The sequence below is a fragment of the Phocoena sinus genome, chromosome 3 (genome assembly GCF_008692025.1).
Source record: "Phocoena sinus isolate mPhoSin1 chromosome 3, mPhoSin1.pri, whole genome shotgun sequence".
Lineage (NCBI taxonomy): Eukaryota > Metazoa > Chordata > Mammalia > Artiodactyla > Phocoenidae > Phocoena > Phocoena sinus.
The window spans coordinates 112,218,313-112,242,243 of NC_045765.1; the positions used below are offsets into that span (position 1 = coordinate 112,218,313).

Here is a 23,931-nt window from a genome sequence, read left to right on the forward strand (position 1 = left end):
GGATCTTTCTGAATCCAGAGTAGCCAACCACCATTGCTTAAAGCACCCAAAGGAATTTTCATAATTCACGAGGCACTGGCAGTCTCCTATTTTTGAAGGAAAAGGATGCATCACACCATCTATTTGAGACTCAGATTACTCCTATCAAAAGACCTTGAGATACCCGGTAAACCTAGTTATTTAGGTTTTTGGTAAGTCTACTTAATCAATCTCAATCTTCTAGTTGAGTATCAGGGTCAAAGAACTTTTCTTTGCTGATGTTTTTGGTTTAAACCAGGAGTTCACAAGATGCCACAGGTCACTTGCTTGAGTTTAAATTACCCGCAAAAGTTGCCCAAGTCAACTGTGACCTCTACCTTATTTTTTCCAAAGGGTAATCTTTTATTTTTTTAATAGAAGAAATATATGCTTGTTATTAAAAAAATTCAAGCATATAAAGTGAGGTCCTCCACAATTTCTCTGTAAGGGTTTGCAATATTTTAATATTATGAAATACATTTCCTTTAAACAGTCATGTTTTGACTATCTTTCTCCACCCCTTTTCTTCTCTCTTTCAAATCCATCACGTTGTTTTCTGTTTGCATGCACACGGCCTCACCTCCAACCAAACCTTCAGACTGCCCTTCCCCTGAGATACTGGGTAAGCCTAGGTATTTAGTTTGTTAAGTTTCCTTGGAGTAATCAGTCTTCATCCCCAAGTTGAATATCAGTGTTTTTCATGTAGTTGTCACTCAGAATTTTCCTTTGCTGACATTTATGGCTTCAATGAGGAGTTCCCAAGATGCCATTGCTGTCATGGGCCTGTCCCCAGGGTGTAAGCTGTGGCTGGGCCCTTGATGAACACAGAGCCCTGGGTGCCGATCTGGTGGACTAACTATACATAATCACACACATACACGCTAACTGACCGGACTGATTTAAATGAGATTACTTTGGGACTAGAGAATTTCGACCTGATATAAGAAGACAGGTTTTTTACATCATTACATATCTGTAGCTAAGATATATGAAGTTATGAGAGAAAAAGGAAAAAAGCCTGACCAGCAGGTGCTCGTCACCATCCCATGAGAACAACTGCTTCCTTTCCCTCACAGTTCTGGGGCTGAATGCCTATAACAGTATGCTTAGCTGTTTGGCTAAGGTTAGGTATCTGTATCTGAGAGAGGTGCTAGTTCATCTTTTACATACCCGGTTGAAGCCTGCGTGCAGAAGAGGGAGGACCGAGGCCTCTTCATAGTCGCCGGATCTGTAGCAAAGCAGAAAATGTGGTCACTCAGCAGATATACAAATCGGGATTCCTCACACTGAAACTCGGAGAGCGCAAGGCAAGCAGGGAGACAGCTGTGAGAGTGCCTTCCTGCCCAGCACGTGCCCGCAGGGTGCACCTGCCTTGTAAGAACCCAGACTCCCACGTCCGCCTTCAGGTGCAGAAAGAACACAGACAGTAGAAGGAACTCCAGCAGCGTGCGTGAAAGGTGCACACGACAGGCCCTCTCCAACTCTGGGCTCCTTGGGAGTTGGAGCAAATGTACCGGAGCAGTCCCATAAAGGGACAAGGAAGGTGCAACGCTCATCCCAGAGACCACTGTCCTCTTTGAGATCCCCAAACCTTCTGGAAGCACGACTCCCACCCCAAGACTTAGGTGGGTCCAACTCTCAGGAAGACAACTGGCATTAGAGGCTGCAGCACCCCAGAGCCAATGGGAAAGAAGTGTCATCAGGAAAGCCAAGTGAGAAGGGAAGACGACAGAAATTGATTACTGGCACTCATCTCAGGGGAGGTTTCCTACACTGAGCCTGCAGTTGGGTCTCAGAACTTCAGTTTGAATACAAGGACGGGGTGGGGGTCAGCTGGTCATGAAGTCATGCTGTAGCTCTGTTGCCACCTTTATGAGAAACGGTGTCCCCAAGACAGCGAGCAAGTAGCATGGCGTACACACCTTAGAAAACAGGGAAGAAAAATGGGACAATGGGGACTGGGTGGAGAAGCAGAAAGAGAACAGGAAGAGAAATCCCAGTGCCTATTTGTGGCATTACCTGTGGCATTTTCCCAGCAGGGAAAAGCTGTCCTTCCTACCCCCTTTCCTCCTTAGGAACTCAAGGTTCTACCCTCTCTGAACAATGAAGGGCTCCAAAGGGTATTAATAATGTTCTATTTCATAAGCTGGGTGGCACAAGCAGCATTAATTTTATTATTAACTTCCTCTATAAATGAAATACTTAAAAAACAGGGGGGAAAAAGTGAAAAATAATAACAAGACACAGCAAGCCATTACTTGTCAAGGACAAGTACACATGAATAAGAAAAAAATGAATGTTTTGTCTTGGGTCCATGGAATCAGCCAGACTTTGGGAAATGCTCTGTGGCTTGGTACCCTTCTGGTACCCATGTCAAGACCCTAAGACCCTGTTAAGAGCTCACATCCCCAGAAGATAAAATATAAGCAAGAGGGCTGAAGAAGGCTAGTCTCACATCTCGGTTCCCCTCGCTCTTTCTTGCTGAGATCCCATCCCCCACCAAGATGGCAAGATGGTAAGAAACCAATGGGACAGTTTCTTCACTTTCCTGGGCCAAGAGCCTGTGGTAGGTGTCCAAGTGAAGAGACACAGCTCCTATCAAGAGACTCAAGGAGTAGCAGGTGAGAAGTCTTTGGTTAGGGCAAGACTTGGAAGCCAGGATTTCCCACTGTTCCAATATGGCTTTGGAATGGATATTTCAAATCTCCCCTGGGCGGCGCCTGCCTGAGGGAGGCTGAAACTCTGAGTTGCTGGCCTGTCAGCTCCTTCAGGGCAGAATCTGTGCCAATCACCCCAGTGGGGCCATCCTGCTGTCCTGCTTCTAGCCACATAACAGTCCCAACATAAACTGCACAATCCTTTTCTTGCGGTGGCTTTAGCGCCTGCTCTCATGCTATAATCTGTTTCTTCTTAAGTGAAAAAAGTAAGCATTCTCCTATCTCTTTTCTTCAAAGAGAAAAGATAAGCTGGAACGATGTTCTCTCCAGACCTCCTCCTCCCCAGATTCTCTACTCATTTCCAGCATATAATGAGTAACCATTTTTTTCTTGAAGTGTGTATGTGCTGACAGAAATTAGATAGGGTAAAGAGAAAAATCCAAATATTTCTAGAAAATATTTCTTTGCAAAACAAAGAAAATCCCAAGTAAGATCTAAGGTTGTTGCTGTGAGGCCAAAGACCTCCCCCTTGCTTTGCCAGCTCAAAGGCTGAATTACAACAGACCAATGTTTCAGGAGGAAGAGTAGTACTCCCAGCTGGGAACGGGAGGTGAGCTTACGCTTGTGAAACCACCGCAAGAATCACCGTGTGCTCCGAGGGATTTGTGGCCCGGATCGACCTGCAAGGAGAAAGCTCCAAGTCAAACCAGTGATTAGGCCTTGTTCCGTTAACAGAATACAGGACTTCTTCACAGTGAAAATGGCACAAAATCAAATGTCCCTGTAAAGAAGAAGTCGGAAAACAACAAAAAAAGATGCCCTTGCGGATTAGGACAGTCTCTTTCTTTTACTAAAAAAAAAAAAAAATTTTTTTTTAACTCCCAGGCGATTCTCCAGTAGGTCAGACCTGCCAATTTTCCACTTCAAAAACTGGCAAATTCCACTTAACTTCCATGTTTTCTGATTGAGATTCCACTCTGCAAGAAAATTGGCAGTCCTACAATTCTCTAGTTATCAATTTGTACTTGGGGAGCTAACTGGGATGGATCTTTTTTTCTTTTAAAATAGTAGATAGTTCAGAAAGTTGCCCTTAGAAGGACTGCTGGCAGATGGATGTACACGTGCAGGTTAAGGTCTTTTAAAAATTTCACAAAGAGCCATCTCAATTTTTCAGTTGTACTGTTATTTGTGCTCAAATACTTTAAACAACTGAGTCATCAACTAGGGCTGAGAAATGGTCAATACAGTAACTGTCACTATAATGATATTTGTTGTACCATGACCGCCTGTCTATAATTTGTTTATTCCCTAGGAATTTAACAGGGTTAAAATATGTAAGGATATAGAATTCTGAGGTCCATGATGCCAGAAAATGTGCTATGCTGCAGCTCAGATTCTGGATTATTCTGGTCAGGGGTCATGAGTTGGATGAACTCTTAATAAAGGGCCACATGCTTGAGTCTTAGTACAAGTAAGCATGCTTGTTTCCATCCATCTCCTTGGTCTGACCTCTCTTTATTTCGAGATCCTTCAGAAGGGAACCAACACCTCTAAGAACAGAAGGCTGAGGAATTTGTGAAACAACCTGTATTTGTTTCTTTCTAGCTACTGGCATTTCTGCCCCTCTCCATTTTTTTTTTTTTTTTTTTTTTTGCGGTATGCGGGCCTCTCACTGTTGTGGCCTCTCCCGTTGCGGAGCACAGGCTCCGGACGCGCAGGCTCAGCAGCCATGGCTCACGGGCCCAGCCGCTCCGCGGCATGTGGGATCCTCCCAGACCGGGGCACGAACCCGTGTTCCCTGCATCAGCAGGCGGACTCTCAACCACTGCGCCACCAGGGAAGCCCCCCTCTCCATTTTAAGGTGTATGCATTACTGCTCCCCCAGGGACAGCCAGCTCATACTGCTTCATCCTCTTTGACTAAATTTCTTCACCTTTCTCTAAAAATGTACCTTCCCCATGTCCTATTCCTTGAGACCTCACTGTATGTGAGTAGAAGGCTCAAGAAAAGACCAGCTGCTGTCTTCCTGGGAAATGAAGGTTCCCCTTGTGGATAAATGGTATTTGAACGAGCTCCTTTGGAGAGACGCCTGAACTCACTATGGGCAGCAGGGGTAATGCCAGCCCAGACCACTTCCCACTCAGCCACCCTACCCCCTACCACATCCTGGTAACGTGAAGCTACACTTATCTCCTACTTAGGAGCCTACTGAAAGCTCAGCAGAAATACCAGGTGCACCTAATGAAAAAAAATGTACAGAGTTTCAGAGGTGCGCTCTCATTTCTAGGGAGATGCTAAACACCTGCACCTTCCTTCAGCCTCTTCCACCCCCAGGAGGTGTCATGGGTACACTGCTGAGCTGCATTCTAAGGGGTGGGGCTTAGGCAAGAGAAAACATGTTATGAACATAACTGGGCTGGAGCTCATGTTTGCTTAGCTTCTTTTGAGATTGGCTTCTGTGTTTTAGGTCCCTTCCTGCTGCTGACCCCTTCTCTCTCATTCCTCCAAAGGAACTGGTGTGGCCAGAGAGACCTGGACCTCTTCCTGGTTGAGAGGACTAAGGGGTAGCTGGGCACAGGTGAGGCCAGGGTCCAAGGAAGCGTGGTAAGCTAAGGTCCAGTCCAGCTCAAAAACCAGAGATCTTGGGCCATAGATGACAATGAAGAAGGCACATCTGCTGGGAATGCGTCCCCACTCATCTTAGGGAAGATGTGCTGGCAGTCCAGCATTCAGGAATCTCACCATCCTCAACATGACTGGTAACAGTCAGTAAACACACCAGCAGATACATAACCTGGCTTCTGAACTGCACTGATGCCCCACTGTTTTTCTGTGCAGCTAAGACAAACATTCACTCATCAGGAAACAAAACTACATTTCTTTATATTCAAGGAAGGTTACGAAGCTTACCTGCTAACTGGGGCCTTTGCCTGAATTAAAAGAATTCTTCCTATTCATTTCTTCTTTTTACATCTGAAGCCTGTCTTAAATCATTCTGTATATGCACAAAGGACTGTGCTATTTCTACTACAAAATCATGTAAGAAGAGTAAGTGGAGACCAGGAAAAAGCAGACCTGCTTAGTTATAAGAGACCCAATTCTAGCCTGAAAATCATTTTATACACACACATGCACACATATATATATACATACACATGTTATCTATTTCTTAACACTAAAAATACCCAAATATTTTGTGACACATTTTAGTATTATATACTTAAATAGGCAAATGTTTCTATGCAGGAAGATCGGATTATTTGGGACCAGTAAGACATTTTTAAAAAGGTTCCTTAAGAAAGTTTCTTCTTTGGAAAACTGAAAATGGTCCAAGTATAGCAAGGTGATGCCGTGACAAGAAACTTCTCTTAACGCACGAATTCCTTGTCAGGGTACCAAAGGGTCTAAGGAACCATTTCCCTACCTTTCATTTCACTTGCTAATATTCAAGACAATTCCAGCTCCATATGTATTTGGAGTCTATCTTGGACTAGCATTTAATTAGTGACCTCTTCCCATCCAGCTTCAAAGCATTCCACTTGTGCTAAATGGATCAGTTCATCCAGAGCTAACTCTGATGACTGCATTTGTTTATGAACAGGCAAGCATTTCCTCCCCAGAGCGCAAGCATTTCTGTAAACAAGCAGGGGGTTTGGATCCCTGGAAGATTTTCTGCTGCTGCAAAGTAGCTGCCTTCCCTCCACGACTGCTGTAGAATCCACCCATCTGTGTCAGGCAGAGAAAAATGGTCTATTTCACACATTTCTGATGTTCATTTTGGGACAGAATAATTAAGATTAAAATATCTGGTTTAAATCCAAACTCTATCTCTGTAACAAGAACTGTGTGAATTTCAGTTTTTCTTTTTGGTGAAACATGAGCAATACTCAAGGGGAGAAAACACCCTGAAGTTTTCAGTGGAGACTAGCTCACACCTCTAAATTCATCGGAACTCAAATGTGGAGAAATAGAAAAGGCCATAGGAGGAGCTACAGCCTTCACCACAGAAATCTGTATGTACCACTTAGAAACATCAACGCGTATTTTAGAAATATTTGGGCTAGAACTAAAGACATCTTTAAATGAATTTCATTTTAAGCTGTTAAGTGGACATTTACTAACATATTAACATATCTAAGGTACCTGCACACTGCTTCTGCATCAAAGTTTCGAGTTTGTCTGTGGTCGATCACAATAATCTCATGATGTTTATCTAGGAAGCATTCCAGGGCTGACTCCGGAGTCCGAGCAATATTACATCTGTAACCGGCTCTGTCACAGGCCCACCAGAATCCATCACTCTGACTGTCTTCCTTTGCAAAGATCAGCAAAACCTGGAACACAAAGAAAAGAGAATCTTGACAGTAATCATCAGCCTTAGAGAGTAGTACTGTATATGCTAACACATATATATGGAATTTAAGAAAAAGAAATGTCATGAAGAACCTAGGGGTAAGACAGGAATAAAGACACAGACCTACTAGAGAATGGACTTGAGGATATGGGGAGGGGGAAGGGTGAGCTGTGACAAAGCAAGAGAGTGGCATGGACATATATACACTACCAAACGTAAGGTAGATAGCTAGTGGGAAGAAGCCGCATAGCACAGGGAGATCAGCTCGGTGCTTTGTGACCACCTAGAGGGGTGGGATAGGGAGGGTAGGAGGGAGACGCAAGAGGGAAGAGATATGGGAACATATGTATATGTATAACTGATTCACTCTGTTATAAAGCAAAAACTAACACACCATTGTAAAGCAATTATACTCCAATAAAGATGTAAAAAAAAATAGAAAATAAATTTTTTTTAAAAATTAAAGAAAATTAAAAAATAAATAAACAGCCAAAAAAAAAAAAAAAAAAGCAGGCCTACAAGATACTGGTTTAAAATGCAGCCTCTGGAGAGAAGCTACCTGGGTTCAAATCCCAGCTGGTCCACTGATTCTAGGGTGTCTTTGAACAAGGTAGTTCATCTCTTCAGCCTACAGCTTCTCCAATGTCAGATGTGCTAAGAACAGTGCCCTGTAAGCTAGCTATGAGGCCTGAGCGAGCACAGAATACATGGTCCATCACTCTGCTGGTGGCTGTTACCCATTTGTAACTTCCTAAGTGGCTTTGTTTTTAAATAGACTGAGCTCTATGAAAATAGGCTAATCAACACAAGTTAGACTATGATTCACATACACACATATTTGGGGCCAGGGCAGCTGGTGTTCGTCTCAAGGTACCTGGCCACCTCTCTAAACTGAGCACTTAAATCCTTATCCAGACACAGAAGGGACGGGAACTCAAAACAATCTCAAAAACGAATTCCAACACCTAGCGTTTGCCAAATCTAGAAAGAACAATCATGAAATGTGAAGCTATTGGAGCTAAGGTGAGGAAACGTGCCTCTTTCTTCTTCATCGAAAAGTGAAGCCCTGCTCCCTGGAAAGAAGGTAGACATACTTCCCACCATGTTGTCCTTCTTCATTCCCTGGGCTCTGGGACCCAGATTCCCTGGTGGCCAGAAAGCCAGAGATGGCGATACCACCACCTGAACTTGTTCATTTATTTGCTTATGGTCTATCTTCCCCACTAGAATTGAGCTCCAGGACAGCAAGGACCTGCCTGTCTTTTTCCTGCTGTGACCCCCTGCCGGTCAGCACTTACTATGTGAGTGAAAGGATAACTACGTGCTGGGTTTCTGCAAAATGTAAGAGGGTTTTTACTGTCAATTGGAATAAAACTACGTCACAGCAATAGGTCTAATAAGAAATACATATAATAATCTCAAGATATTGATAAGGCATTTAATATTCTTCACCAACCACTTCTGGTTTAAACAATTAGGAATAGAAGGGAAGTTTCTGGTCCTTTAAGCCCATAGCCAATACTATTCTTCATGATGAAATTCTGAATGTGTTTCATTTAAAGTCAGAAACAAGACAAAGTGTCCAATAATTACCACTACATTTTAAAAATGCTTCATTAATTGACAATACATAGAAAAACAGAAACAACAGTATAATTACCCCCATGTACCCATCACCCGGCTTCAGCAATAACCAACTCCTGGCCAATCTAGCTTCAATTCTATCCCTAGCCACTTTCCAACTCCTGTATCAGCTTGCAGTAAATCCCACATATTTCGTCCATATGCATCTATTAAAGACTCTTTTCTAAAAAAAAAAAAAGAAACCACAACACCATTTCATACCTAAACCTCTCCAATAATTCCTTACTGTTAAACATCTGAATGTATTATAAATGTCATTTGTTCTACACTGTTTGAATCATTTCCTGTTTTCTCAAATGCCATGTTTCCAGAAGAGAAATAATATTTTTCAGTATGATTTTGACATTTACTTCTTAGCACATGGCTTGAAATCACATGCCAGTAACACATGAGGCAGCCACACTTATTAACGGCTCACTCTGGGCACGGGTCTGTCACTCCTCAGGTCAGTCTATACCCCAAAACCTCAGCTACAGAGCTACTTCTAGGAAGAAACGGGAGGTGGCTCTTCCAAGAGAAGTGAGGGGCTCAGCCTTGTGGATCTTGAGAGTGAAGAGAAAGCCTTCAAACAGAACTGTTAACAATGGAGCTACCATGAAAAAAATCAGGTAGAATAAACTGGCTTGTACAAAAAGTCACCAGCCCTTTACTTGATGTAGCTGTGGCATTAGCAAGAGAAACTCAATAAGCAAAGCCTAGAAGTCAGAAAAGTTGACAGGACTTCTTATCTCATCTGTCTGGCCGAACTACGATTGCTAAGCAAGAATCTCAACACTTTATATTTCCTTTATACCATTTATGCCTCAATATTTGACGAATGCAATAAGAACCTAACTGTATTCCCATATTGGACATTGCTACAGTTATTAATCTCATATGTCTTAGATGTCCTTAAAAGACGGGAGTGCTCCACTTTTGGAAAAATAAAGTCATTATTCAAGTATTTCCTGAGCACCTGCTATGTGCCAGCACCTACTATGTGCTTACTATGTGCACCTACTATGTATCTACTATGTTTTTAATTGCTTGGAGTATGCTGATGAACAAAATAAAGACCTCTTGCGTTGTAGGGGTAAAGAAACAAACAACAGGCATGAGAAATAAGCAAATGATATGGAAAGTTAAAAGTGGTAAGTGCTAGGTAAAGACAGTAGGGTTGAGTAAGAGGGATCCAGAGTGGGTGCTGGGACCAGTATTAAGTAAGGTGGTTAGGGTAAGCCTCACCGAGAAAGTGACATGTGAGCAAATGCCTGAAGGAAATGAAAAAGTCAAGTTGATAACTGAAGAAAAAGCATTCCACAAACAGGGAACAGATCCACTGGTTCCTATAGTGGGACTCATGCCTGATGTGTTCAAGGAACTCAAGGAAGCCAGTGTGACAGACAGGAGTGTGAGCTGGTGGGAGAGGAAGTGGAGCTCACAGCAGAGGGCTCGATCTTGGTAATGCCTGGTTTAGGAACTTACACCAGATTTCACTTGCAAACTTAAAAACCAGTTCAAAGTGGGGAGTTGTATTAATTATGCCTCGTTAATTTTGATATTTCTGATGCTTTGACGTCTGGAGCCTTGCTGACCCTGGAGAGATGCCCCAGGGGGATAACCAATTCTCCAACCCCTAGAGAAAGCAAATGACTTGCCTAGGAACGCACTTTTCATATGCAAACCAATCCAGTCCGTACTCCTACCACCTCTATCACTTGCTAACCCTCTGGACCACTATCTACCTGCTCTAATCACTGCAGCGCCAGGCACCAGACAACTAGGGACAGCCCTTCTGCCCAACACTCTTCTGGAATGATTCAAACTAGCTAAACCTGTCTACCCTGCTTTCCCTGCCTCACAGCTTCCCACAGAAACCACAGTCAAGGCTCTGGCCCACATTTTCCCCTTTAGGCTCCCTGCCTCCAATCAACCTTAGTGCTTCCCTCTGTGGTCCTGCACTGACCACCCCTCCTCTCAGAAACTGTAACAAACTATCTTTCAGTGACAGTCTCTCCTAATCTGTTGGCCTCTCCCTACCTGAATAAAAATTAAAATCTACATATTGAAACAAGAGTATTTATATTACAAGAGTACTCACTAGAAAATCTCTCTAGGTAGTATTCAAAATTTTTTCCATTTATAAAAAAATAATTCAGAAAAACTACTTTTCAATAATCCAACTCCTAAGCAAAGTGAAAGTCTATGGGAATTAAAAAACTATATATATATTTTAGAGTAAAATACTATAGTAATCAGTTTTTTTAAGGTCTGCCTATCTCTGGAAAATTCTATCTTCTCTAGGAAAGCAGCGCACCCAAGTAACCAAAGCTGTACTCTCTGTCCCCATCTCCTAGGCCACAGATGGACTAATAATGTTATTTCTGGGAATTTGAAATGTGAACAGAGAGACACAGAGGCTGGGAATTAGGACCCATGGCTCATTAATAGTAGAGATACTGAAGGAAGAACCCTAAATCCCTTCTGTCAAAATACTCAGAGATGGCTCATTGTCACCCTTTCTAAGCCATGGCTTTTCAACTCTTCTTTGGATTCTGAAAAAAAACACACTATCTATTTCTTACTCATTTACTATTTCGTGTAAGACAGCTGTTACTTAAAACCAAAGAACATAAACCCTCAAAAGCCTTTTGCGATATAGTCCCTCTTCAGATTTATCATTCCATGTATCAATATTTAGTTTCTTTGTCAAACATGTCAGTTTGTAAATGTTTATTGACCATTCACTGAGGCAAATCCCATAAAATGATTTTGTAAAATATATTTTAAAAAATAATAAAAGCATATAGCTGAACTTAATTTATAAAGAGTAAAAACTGACTCTTACTTGCTCTAAATAGTATGTGGAACATTCCTTCAAAGAATACTTTTGATGACCTATCATGCAAGATGTTAAGAACTGAGAGTAAGAAGCTGACAGAGACAACCATAGTCCAGTCTCTACCCCTAGGACGCAAGCAGGGGAGAGGTTCAGGTAAGCAGATAAGTACAAGAGATGCTCTAATAAGCAGTGACCAAAGACAGAGCAAGGACATGGCATCCAGGGAAAGAATCTAGGCACAGGAGAACGGGAAGAAGGAAGTGGTTTTGTTATATCAACCTCACTGTACTGTTGTAAACACAGCGAAAGAGAAGATTAAAAGCAGATCTGGGGTGAAGCCTGGGGCAATGAGGAAACAGCTACTTCTGGAGCAGATCTTGGCCAGTTTGGGCTTTGTCCAGGATCAGAACACAAACACAGGCAGTGCTCACTTTGCATGGCAGTGTCAGACCATATAAATGACCACACAAAGCAATCTTAATGAAGGATGGTAAAAACGGCGGTTCCATGACATTTCGAAATTTTGTCAAAACATAAAAAACTTTTATTGTTGGTTATAAATGTATAGCGAAATGAAAAATGTAAAATTAATATTTATTCAGTGCACTTACTTTAAAACATTAGAAACTGTGAATTAAAAAAAATTTTTAAGCTTATTGAGTAGTTTGAACAGCACTTGCCTTCTTCCAGTTGTATAAATTATGATACAGAATGAGCCTCTTTTCTACGCCTTGGTGAATTATAAACTCTTAAGTTTGGATCAGCTTTCAACATTTTATCCTCTGTACTTTCAATGTCATGAAATGTCCCCAGAGTTCCTTTAATTACTGTGCAGTTTTTTGTTGGCATCACTTCATTTTCGTCACAACCACTTTCTTCATTTAGCTCAATAAACTTGCATTGACTAACTTCCTCTGGCAACCCTCTAGAATCTCTCACAGGCAGCAGTGTCAACATTGCCAGTCAGCTTTCTTCTCTAACTCCATTTACATTGCTGTTTCACTTCCAGCATTATCGCTTTCCATTCCTTTGCTACACTTTCGTCTTTGTGGGCTAGCTCCTTCTTTCAGTGATACACTTATATATATTTTGTAATGCCGTGCGAGTCATCACGGAGAGATAAAGGGGCGACACAACTGCGCACGCTGCTGTCTGTGCTAGAACAGGCAGAGACTTCAAAAAAAGTGATGTGGTTCGTCACTGCTCAGGCTGCACATTTGTTACTTATGTAATGACTTGTGCACTGAAGAACTAGCAGCAAAGTTTGTACTTTATGCAATCATCACAATTAAAACACCAATGTGACTGCAATCTTTGGGCCTGGTGTTATTTAGCCCTGGAACTGTGCAAAGCCAGGGCTACCTGTATGGCTTTTCAAACGTAGCTATGAATACCTCAAACTACCATGCAGGGTCTCCCTCTATTTCTACCTACACCTTCTTGGAACCACAAAGTTTATTTATTTGTTTTTATTTTTGGCTGCATTGGGTCTTTGTTGCTGTGAGAGGACTTTCTCTAGTTGCGGTGAGCAGGGGCTACTCTTTGTTGCAGTGCGCAGGCTTCTCATTGTCGTGATTTCTCTTTGTTGTGGAGCACAGGCCCTAGGCGTGCAGGCTTCAGTAGTTGTGGCACGTGGGCTCAGTAGTTGTGGCTCGCAGGCTCTAGAGCCCAGGCGCAGTAGTTGTGGCACATGGGCTTAGTTGCTCTGCTGCATATGGGATCTTCCTGGACTAGGTCTTGAACCTGCATCCCCTGCATTGGCAGGCGGATTCTTAACCACTGCGCCACCAGGAAAGTCCAGAACCACAAAGTTTAATTCATCTTTCAACCCAAGCCAGAATAATGAAGTAAGGGATGACCCAGAGCAGGACCCAGAGAATGAAGTGTCAGAGGCTGCAGGGGGTAGCACTCAGATTCCGGGGGACTTGGTGGGGGGCGGTCCTAGTGGCCATGACAAGGACAGGGACCATGACTCTCAGGAGTTCTCAGAGCAGGGAGGGACTCTGGGGGTGATCCATCAACCCCCAATCAACAGATGAGTTCAGCAACTTCCCCAAGCAGAGCAGCAGCACAGCTGGACCCACAATTCCCAGCTCTTCCTTCAGCATATTCCTGATGTCCTCTTGCTGTGCTACAAGTACTGTAACCACTCCTTTGACATGTTTTATCAAGAAAGTGCTGAAAACTATCTTTTTGAGGACAGCAATAAGCAGCCTTTGATAGCTAAGTGAGTATGAAACTATATTATCTGGTGAAGGCTAATTATGAAAAAGATGAAAAAATAAAACCCTAGCTTTTCCTTAACTTGAAGACAATGTAAGTGTTCATTATTATTAGTGTTCTTTCTAGAAAGGGTGTGTCTACATGTCTCCAAATGGATCATCAACGTCTACTATTAAACATCTAACTTTCAGAATACTTGGTTTGGCTTTAAGCAAAAGCCAGGTAACAAGTAGCTTCTAGAGTAGACCACATATATAAGTATATCTACATCATACTAAACAGCTGGCCAATCTGATCATAGGTGGGGTCGATTCAGTTGGAAAAAATGGTTTGGGAGCTTTCCTCAAATGTCCCTAAGAAAGTAATGTTAATACGTCTTGTTTAATACATCTTTTTGGTGATCTGATGTTAACTAAACTCTGAAATTTGCACACACTGGAACTATGCAAAGTAAGGGCTTTGTCGAGCAGCTACAGTTTAATGAGAATTTAAGGGCCAGCCATGATACTGAAAGGACTTTAAACATACTATCTCATTTAATAACCCTTCACAACTCTTTCAAGTTGGCCATCATCTCCACTTACAGACGTGGAGACTGAGATATGGGACGATTAAGAGACACACCACAGCCACACAACTAACAAGATTTGAACTGAGGTTGGCTGGACCCCTGAGCCTGGGCAATCATTAAGTAACGTACTCTATTTTACCCCCAAAAATATTGGACCAAAACCCCTAACAACTCTGTGGTTCCATGATATTGGCTGGGCCAGGTAGAGGACCTGACTTGGTACCAGCAGTAAGGACAGACAGGAGAGGAGATGCTGACCACAGCAAGTTACTGAGTCTGACCACCTCCATCACTTGGTCATTTAATTTACTATGTGAAGAACAGCTTCCCACAAGGCCAAAGGATCTCCAACATAAAGTCTCCAATATATAATGGTTCCAGAAAAAAATCCATGTCCACACAACATAGAAGTCTAAGTTTTAAAGGAAAGTACTGTCTTGCTGGGAAAATGCTTAGGCCAGAGCAGTGAAGATCTGTTTCCAAGTCCAGTCGGAAAGCTCTGTGAGGGGCAGGGGCGACAGCACTCTAAGCAGAGACAATTCCACACACGGGGAAGTAAATATGCTCCAGGCATTGATGAAGAAAAGACCTCTTGATTTTCAGATGGTATCACGCTGATAAAAATCTACTGCCTCATAATATTTCCCCTTTTTTTTTTTTTGCTAAGACTGGAAAACATGCCCTGCTGTGAGTCACAGGCACTCACCCAGGAGAGCTGTCCTCTACAATACGACAAGGCACGTCCACCCGCTCCACTCCCAACAGCACTCCCACCAGGCCACATCACACCTCCCGGTCTCTACACGGGAGCAAATTTCCCCTGGTGACCTCAGAAGTGCACCGTCAAAAGCAACCACATCCTGGAATATGCTTGTCAAGTAAGTTCCTCCCAAGTCCTAAGCGTCCCGGTTGATGTAGTTAACATTTTCGGCATGGCAGTGAAGTTACAGAGTAGATATTTTTCTCCAAGAAAAAGAAAATTACAGAATTTTGCTCCAAGAAAAAAAAAAATTAAAAAACTAAGGTTCTAGGCCATTTCGAAGACAGTTGCAATGGCAGTATCAGAAGCACAAGAACACTTGACTACATATCTCTGCCTTTCAAGTTAGAATGTAGTAGACAAATAAAACCAACCAGCCAGACTCCCTGGGTGGTCAGGGGTCATTGTTCGGCCCCCTTCCCCTGCAGCACCTGGTGCAGAGCCCTGAGCACATAGGTACTCCACAGACTCGAACTGGACGGATCAGTGAGTGAAATTACATTTGAATGAGACCCAGGAGTAAAGACATCCTTGGTTCTAAGTTGAGCTTATTATTTTTTTAAAAAAGAGTCTCTTAATTATTCTGTCCCTCATTCAGAGAGGGACTCCTGACCACTTGTATCTGCTGTCATGGGGGCCAAACTCACGTGACAGGAACCAGGCAGGGTACATGGTAGCAGTGGAAACACTCCACCTCTTATGCTGGGGGGTGGGTTCACGGCATTAGTTTTACTATTATATTTCATAGCTTATGAGCACAAATTTAAAATGTTTGTTATGTTTTAACATACCAAATATAATAAGTCCAAAATTACAGACAATTGTTTTTGTGATGAGGGAGTGAGTCCATTATGGGATATTTAAATACTGCAAAGGACTATATCGTATTTGAGAGGATAGAAATACAGTACACTTGAGACTTTGTTATAAAATTTGACTGCTAAACAAACATATTAAAAACAAGCTAAGGGTAACCACTAAAATAGAAGCGTAACCTACAGTTTCTAAAACAGAGAAAATAAAAGGTAATTCTGAAAACTGTGTCAACTTAACAAAAAGTAGAACCATGAGAAAAAGAAAAAGGGTAACAAATAGAAAATCAAGACTAATTGTATCAGTAATCCCACTCAGTGTAACAAGATTACACTCACTTATTAAAGTCAGATTATCAGAATAGGTTTTAGAAAAATAAAACTATGTGCTCCTTATAAGAGGGATATTTAACATAAAGTTATAAATAAAACTGAAAATGAAAAGATAGAAAAAGATATACCAGGAAAATATTAACCAAAGAAAGCTTGTCCCGCCATATTACCATAAATAAAATAGAAATTAAGGCAGAAGTTTAAAGAGGGACACTACATAATAATAAAAGGATCAGTCACCATACAGTCTAGAACTTGGATGTACATTAACATGACAGACTAGAACATACAATCTAGAACTTGGATGTACATTAACATGACAGACTCAAAACATAAGAAAATATTAAGAAATATTGAGGATATTGACATCCATTACAACAGAAACAGAACACAAAAAATTAAGATAGAGATGGTTTGAATAGCATCATTAATAAAGTTGAATTAATTTCACAGATATAGAAACCTGTATTCCAGAAATAGAGATACATCTCTTAAAGATTTTGTGGAAAATTTCAAAACTGGCTATAATATTGGCTACCAAACAAGTTGCAACAAGTATCAAAGAATCAGGCATCAAGTAATTCAATGGAACAAGGAATACACAGTCATTTCAACAAATGGAGCTGCTCATTCAACATGGAAGGAAAAAGAGCCTTGACCTCTTTATTCCACCATACATAAAAATGAACTTGAGATAGACTATAGATCTAAAGTTAAAATTTAACAGTTAAGTTTCTAGAAGAAAACGAGAAATAATCTTCAAACTGGGATTAAGGATTCACAGACCACAGAAAGTAATAACCATAAAAGGAGTGATAAATTAGACTATATCAAAACTAAAATTTTTGCTCAAAATCCAAGTTTGTGAAAATGAAGACAGGAGCCACACATTGGAAGAAAATATTTTCAAAATCTGATAAAGGACTTGGGACGAGAATATATACAGAATTCCCACAACTCAGTAGTTTTTTTAAAAGTCAACCCAACTAAAAATGGGCGGAAGACTTAACTAAACATTCACAGAAGATTTTAAAAATGGCCAATCAGCGAACAAAGAAGTGCTCACATTATTAGTCATGGAGAAATGCAAATTTAACTTACCATAAGACAGAACTACTCACCTACTAGATGAGCTAAAATTAAGAGACTGAAACAAACATTACCAAGGATTTGAAGTAATAAGAACTCACATTGCTTGTAGGAGTGTAAAATGGTACAACCACTTTGAGAAAAGATCTGGATATACCTTATAAATAGTATCTAAACACACTATTGTTTTGAAGGTTCTAGCAGGACAATCAGGCTAACAAAATAAAAGGCATTCAGATTGGGAAGAAAGTAGTAATGTTATGATCCTGTATATAGAAAATCGTAAAGAATTCACACAAAAATGTAAAAGCTAATAAATGAGTTCAATCAATATACAAAAATAAATATATTTCTATACACTAGCAATGAACAACCCAAAACTGAAAGTAAGGGAACAATTCCATTTGTCATAGCATCAAAAAGAATACAATATTTCAGGAATAAATTTAACAAAAATATAAAACACTACACTAAAAACTACAAGACATTGGTGAAAGAAGTTAAAGAAAATCTAAATAAATGGAAAGATATCTTATGTTAATGGATTGGAAGACAAAATGGTTAACACAGTAATATTCCCAAATTGATCCACAGGTTTAATGCAATCACTATCAAAATCCCAGCTGGTCCCCCTCACTCCCCAAATTAACAAGCTGGTCCTGAAATTCATATGAAGATTCAAGGGACCCAGACAGCAAAAACAACCTTGAAAGATAAGAAAGTTGGGGGACTCACACTTCAAAGCTACAGAAATCAAGATAGTGTGGTACTGGCATAGGACAGACATATATCAATGGAATAGAAATAAGAATCCAGAAATAAACGCTCACAATCATGGTCAGTTGATTTTAGAAAAACATGCCAAGACAATTCAATGGGGAAAGAATATTCTTTCTAACAAATGCTGCTGCACAACTAGATATCCACATAACAAAAGAATGAAGCCCTACCTCACACCACATACAAAAGTTAAATCAAAATGGATCATAGAGCTAAATATAGGAGCCACAACTATAAAACTCTTAGAAGAAAACAAAGGAGTAACACTTTGTGACCTTAGATTAGGCGATAGATTCTTAGGTACGACACTAAATGATAAAGAAAAATTTCAGAATGATGCCTGCTGCCTGACACCTTTCAAATAAAGTTTAAAATATTCAAGACAAAGTAAATATTAATGGATACATGGGACTTCCCTGGTGGCCCAGTGGTTAAGAATCTGCCTTCCAATGCAGGGGACACGGGTTCAATCCCTGGTCAGAGAACTAAGATCCCACATGCCGCAGGGCAACTAAGCCTGCATGCCACAACTACAGAGCCCGCGTGCCGCAACTACAGAGCCTACACGCCACAACTACAGAGCCCATGCACCACAACTAGAGAGCCCGTGCGCCACGACTACTGAGCCCGCACACTCTGAAGCCTGTGCACAACTGGAGAGAAGCCTGTGTACTGCAATGAAAGATCCCATGTGCTGCAACAAAAGATCCCGTGTGCCGCAACCAAGACCCAATGCAGCCAAAAATAAATAAATAATTTTTAAAAATGGATACATAAATATGTAGAAGAAATATACAAATACCTATCATAATCAATCTCCAAATAGTGGTTACTTTTAGGGAAGAGAGAGGAGGACAAAGGGATAAATAGGGCTTAAAGTATCTGTCATCTCTTGTTTCTAAAAAGAACTCTGAGACAAATAGGACATCCTTGATAAAATAAATATATCATGTTTGATAAAATAAAATTAGCATATTTCATAAAAGTGGATATGGGTATACACATGTACTTTTATGAGTATTTAAAATACTTTACAATTTAACAAATTATATTTTATAAAAATGAGACATCCATGGGGACGTCCCTGGTGGTCCAATGGTTAAGACTTTGCCTTCCAATGCAGGGGTTGCGGGTTTAATCCCTGGTCGGGAAGCTAAGATCCCACGTGCCTCGCAGCCAAAAAACCAAAACATAAAACAGAAGCAGTATTGTAACAAATTCAATAAAGACTTTAAAAATGGTCCACATCAAAAAAAAAAAGATTTAAGAATGAGATGCCCTTACCATGAGCATTCATTGCCAGTACAACACAGGGCGAAAAATGAATGTAAATTAAAGTAACTGATCTAAAACCACACTAATCCCAAGAAAAATTCTGGAAATTACTTTGGGAATAAATACTGATATCAGAACCTTTGTCACTGGCTTTATTCAAAATGGACTACAAAGTCCATGCCCCCAGAATGAATACTGGAATTTTCCACTTGTTTGTATTCTATATAAATAGTTGTGGCTTATGTTTATTTTAATAAATTCTCTCTTCCTCTCTCTCTCTGCTCCTAAATTTGTTTTCATCCAATTTTCCCAAGCTTAAATCTCTTGTTTTTTTCCTTTCCCTAGATTTGCATTTCCTTTTCCAAGCAACAGTAAATTATTTTCTTTTCCAACCGCTCTTAAATCAAACAGTACATTTCTTTGGTTGGTTTTTCACTTTTATCTACATGTTAATTGGTTTATTTACATCTTCTCTGCATCTTCACTTGTCCAAAGTACAGCACAAGCTTCCAGGTGCTAACAAGCTACAGTTTTACAAGGAGGAAGGTGGCTCATCTAGGTCTACCAGGAAGATGCAGATGAGGACTTAACAAACACTCCTCATACCTATTTCCTCACAGGGCACACAGGAACCTGGAGGGGTGGTGGGGAGGACATGGGTACTGCTGATGTTAGAGGGTGGTCAAGGCTGCAGGCGCTGGTCCCTTCTCTCCCTGGAACCAGGAGCCTTGGTGCTTCAGAGCCCAGTAGGTTGCCTGCCTCTAGTCACAGAGGACAACAGTTACCATCACTGAGCACCTTCTACTGCCAGGCAGTGTCCCAAGCACCTGATGCTATTTCCTTGAACTCATAATTTCCTAAGAGAGAGACATTACCGTCTCCACTTTACAGACAAGGCACTGGGTAGAGAAGTGAAGCAATACATGCAAGGTCACAGAACTGGTAAAGGCAGAGCCAGGATTTCTACCCAGCCGTGGCCTGTGGCAAGGCCATGCCCTTTACCACACATGGCTTCTTCCCTTTCCAGCTGCGGAAGCAGCATGTAGAACAGATGCGTTTTTTGGTGAAGAGTTGTTCTCCCTCACAACCTACCATGCAATCGCTCTACCTATTATATTATTTATACTCAAAATGGGGTAATATTTGTCTTCAAGAAAGCAATCTGATTCCTCAAGCTGGACATTAAAAAAAACAAGCCTCACAGGCATATACATACACACCACGTATGGATATGTGGGCATGCACGTCAGGGCAAGGATGGCCATCTGCTGTATATGAAAGAGCCCCTCGCGCAGTGCTTCTATAACCACTTGCTCTGCAAACCAAGTCCCTACAGAGGAACGGAGGTGTACCTGGATAGGATCCTGCGTCAGTCTCATGGGCCCGATGCGTACCTCTGCAGAAGAGACCTGCTAAAACAAACAAACAAACAAACAAAAACAGCACATGAGATGTGTCAAGTCATAAACTACAGGAATTGACAAATTCTTCCTTACACTGGATATATGTCATGCCCCTTTGCAGCTAAATAAAAGGATCCAATTTATTGACATGGAGACAGTTTATAAAATATCACATTCAGTACAATTCTGGTTTTGTAAAAGAAGGTATACATTTGTGTGCATTGAAATGTCTGGGAGGATATATCCTCAAGGCTAAGTGGTAGGATTTCAGGTTATTTTTACCTTAAGTGCATGGATTTTTATAATAAGCACATATTATTCTTTACTCTCTCTTTATGGGAGAAAACAACTCAATAATTATTTACTGAGCACCTACTATTCTGGGCATGATGCCAGGCTGTTATTATTCCGAAATTTCCAAAGGGTAAAAATTCCTCTCATATATGGAAGCTAAAGCATTTTGATGGTTTAAGAATGTTCCTATATTTAGATCTTTTTTTATCTTCATGTTTTAGTATGAGGAATAAACAGCTTACTTTTACCCGTGTTGACCATGACTAAATTATTCATTTCAGTTGTACCTCCTCAAATAAACTGAGTAACCTCACACCAGGACCACAGGAAGCTGAACTCTGTCCCATAACTCTAGGAATGAGCTTAGGTGATCACTGGCCAACACCATCTAACTGCCTTTGGCTGCAAGCAGAGAGAAAATATTTCTCTTTATTTTTAATTACTTTACTTGGATTTCTAAAAATAACTTTTCTCTGGACAATCGGATTGAAGGTCTTGGCCTCACCTCCATGGATACAGGTTTGTTTTTCTCTAAGAGGCTGCAATCATTTTGCCTCTACTTAGCAGCTTATCCTGCATTCAACACACTAGGTTGGCCCCCATGAGTCAGACAGGACAGCTTCAGCAAGCATCGGAGTTCACAGGACCAGAGACATTTCAGTGACCCAAGGGTCAGAGGAGGCTTTATCAGTTAAACAAGAAAGGCAGAACTTTCTTTACATTAGACTCGAAGACTACTAATTTCCCTTTCTCCTTTCTTGCCCTTTAACTGCAGGTGGGCATGGTGTGAAGCTTCTCCAAAACATAACCACGAGTTGCCGATGTCCTTTTCCTCTGTCAGGCAGATTCCTCCAGCCCACTCTGCGGTGAGCTCTCAGGAGAGCAAAGCTGGGCTCTCCTGCCCTGCTTGGGGAAGCAGCCTCCCCACGGTGAGTCCCTCCAGCAGGGCTGGAATGACTCCTCGGGTCCCTGAGCCTGTGGACCTGCGACAAGTCCCTTCAGTGTTGCACTGCGGTCCTCAGGCCTAAGTGACACACACTCAAGTTGCTTTTCTCTAAGCAAAACAATGCCCTGTGAGGGGTCTGTACTGATACGTGCACAGCCCCAAGAATTCCCCTGGAAGGAGAACGTCACCAGGTCTCCTGCATCACTGGGACTCTGGCCACCACGCAGCTTCACCCTAAAAGCAGTTTTTATAGTCTGAAATAGACACCCTCCCTCAAAACCAGTGCAACCACCAGAATTCTGCTACAAAGTTAACGACTGAGAAGTGAAACCAGTTTGGTTCAGAAAGAGAAATGTGACTGAAAATCTGAGGTATCTTTGTGCTGTCTGGTCTCTCCTGGCAGAGTGCCTGCACCACCCACAGAAGCCCCTGCGACAGGGCCTCCTGCACTTTCTCCAGCAAAACTGGCCCTGCACAGGGGCACCCAGGGGCAGAAGACAAATGAAACAAGAAATCAATAAAAGTTTAAAAGCAATCAAATAAAAAGTGGCTCGCTTTGGAAGGCTAATGGACTGGGGCAAGGGCAGAGACTGCCCCCAAAGTGATAATTCCCTCCTAACCGACGCATTCCTGTGTGCTTTGAAGGAACGAATGTATGCACGACGCTGTTAAACAGGCCATGTTCAACTCTGCCAGCAAAGCCGCTGATGACTGTGGGGGCCCTCCTGTCTCCAGCCCTGTGCTAGGCACTCTCACGTGAGCGACCTTGGCAGGAGAAAAGCAACAGGCACGGAGTGACGGCATGCAGTTTTAGAAGCAAGCCTCAATCTAGAAGATCCTTCTCCTGCTGACAGACAGGAAGCACCCTCCAACTTTCCCCTGCAGCACAAGAGTTCCCTGCCCGCATCCAGCATTTTAACCTCCTCCGGACTCACGTCAGCAGGAAGCTGCCACCTGAGGCAGAGCCCAGGAGAGGAAGTGCAAGGTCGCTGAGCTCTCTCCAAGACCCCGGCCTGTGCCATCCCCTCCCATCCATCCCCCCCACCCCACGTCCCTGTGCTGCCTCCCAGAGAACACAGGTCAACTTCACCGCCAGCCTGGGAGCCTCGGTTTCCCAGCTCCCCTAGTCCTGACCTACACGTCACTTCTTGTCTCTTGGTGTGCCTTCTCCTTCTTGGTCTGCGCTCCAGTCATCAGACTTTGGCTTCTGTGTCCAACAGAGGTCAACTATCCCAGTAGAACTGGAACCTCTCCTCCTGGCCTATGAGGGATGGCCCAAGGCCTGACCAGCAGCAGGTATGGGCACAGACAGCAGCAGCGGCCTGCAGAGTTATCCTTCTAACACGGGAGTCCTATTGCCTGCATTTCACCCATTTCTAAGAGAACAAATTATGAACAGAAACAGGAGACCGTTTACTGATGTCTGTGTAGTCAAGCCAAGATTCTCTACTACAAAGAGTGAACTTAGAGCAACGGCAGATACACAGATCCTCAATTAGTGTGTTAGCTCTGATTCCAGGATGCAACCACATTTGCCAAGGACACAGAAGCAAGAAGGAGGTGGGTATTACAATTCCAGCTCTGGAGAGGAGAGGAGGATAAGTTGAGTGTGAAGAGAGACACGCTTCCTAGTGACTCCGACCCTCACGGCTCTCCCCAACAGCCAAATGAGGAAGCACTGCTGGCTGACAGTGCAGTTTTAACTGTCCAGCATTAAGAGTGTGTCGAATATTTATGTGTACACACATGTGTGTGCATGGTCACCTACACACACGTGTGTGCATGGTCACCTACACACACACACACACACACACATACGTATATACATGTAGCAGGGTCACCAATTCACACTCAGATGAGTTGGCTCTTCAGGAAAAAAGGAATGTCCTATTTTGTATCATTTACTGATTCTACGGTGTAAATACTTTCACCTTGGCTGATCTCAAGGTAG

General features: G+C 42.0%; 1 protein-coding gene across 3 annotated transcripts in view; it reads right to left on the minus strand.

Annotated features, from left to right (window-relative positions):
• PDE8B (phosphodiesterase 8B) overlaps nt 1-20,743 on the minus strand; it is a 151,345-nt gene extending 130,602 nt beyond the window's left edge. For all 3 annotated transcript variants that reach the window (XR_004349109.1, XR_004349110.1, XM_032626077.1), the window contains exons 1-4: nt 20,690-20,743; nt 6,819-7,009; nt 3,296-3,355; nt 1,189-1,246 (exon numbers count right to left, since the gene is read on the minus strand). Coding sequence is in view for 1 of the 3 variants with exons in the window: in XM_032626077.1 (XP_032481968.1) it covers nt 1,189-1,246; nt 3,296-3,355; nt 6,819-7,009; nt 20,690-20,716 (336 nt within the window). In the remaining 2 variants the exon portion in view is untranslated. The remainder of the gene's footprint in view (nt 1-1,188; nt 1,247-3,295; nt 3,356-6,818; nt 7,010-20,689) is intronic.
• Nucleotides 20,744-23,931: the final 3,188 nt, after the last annotated feature.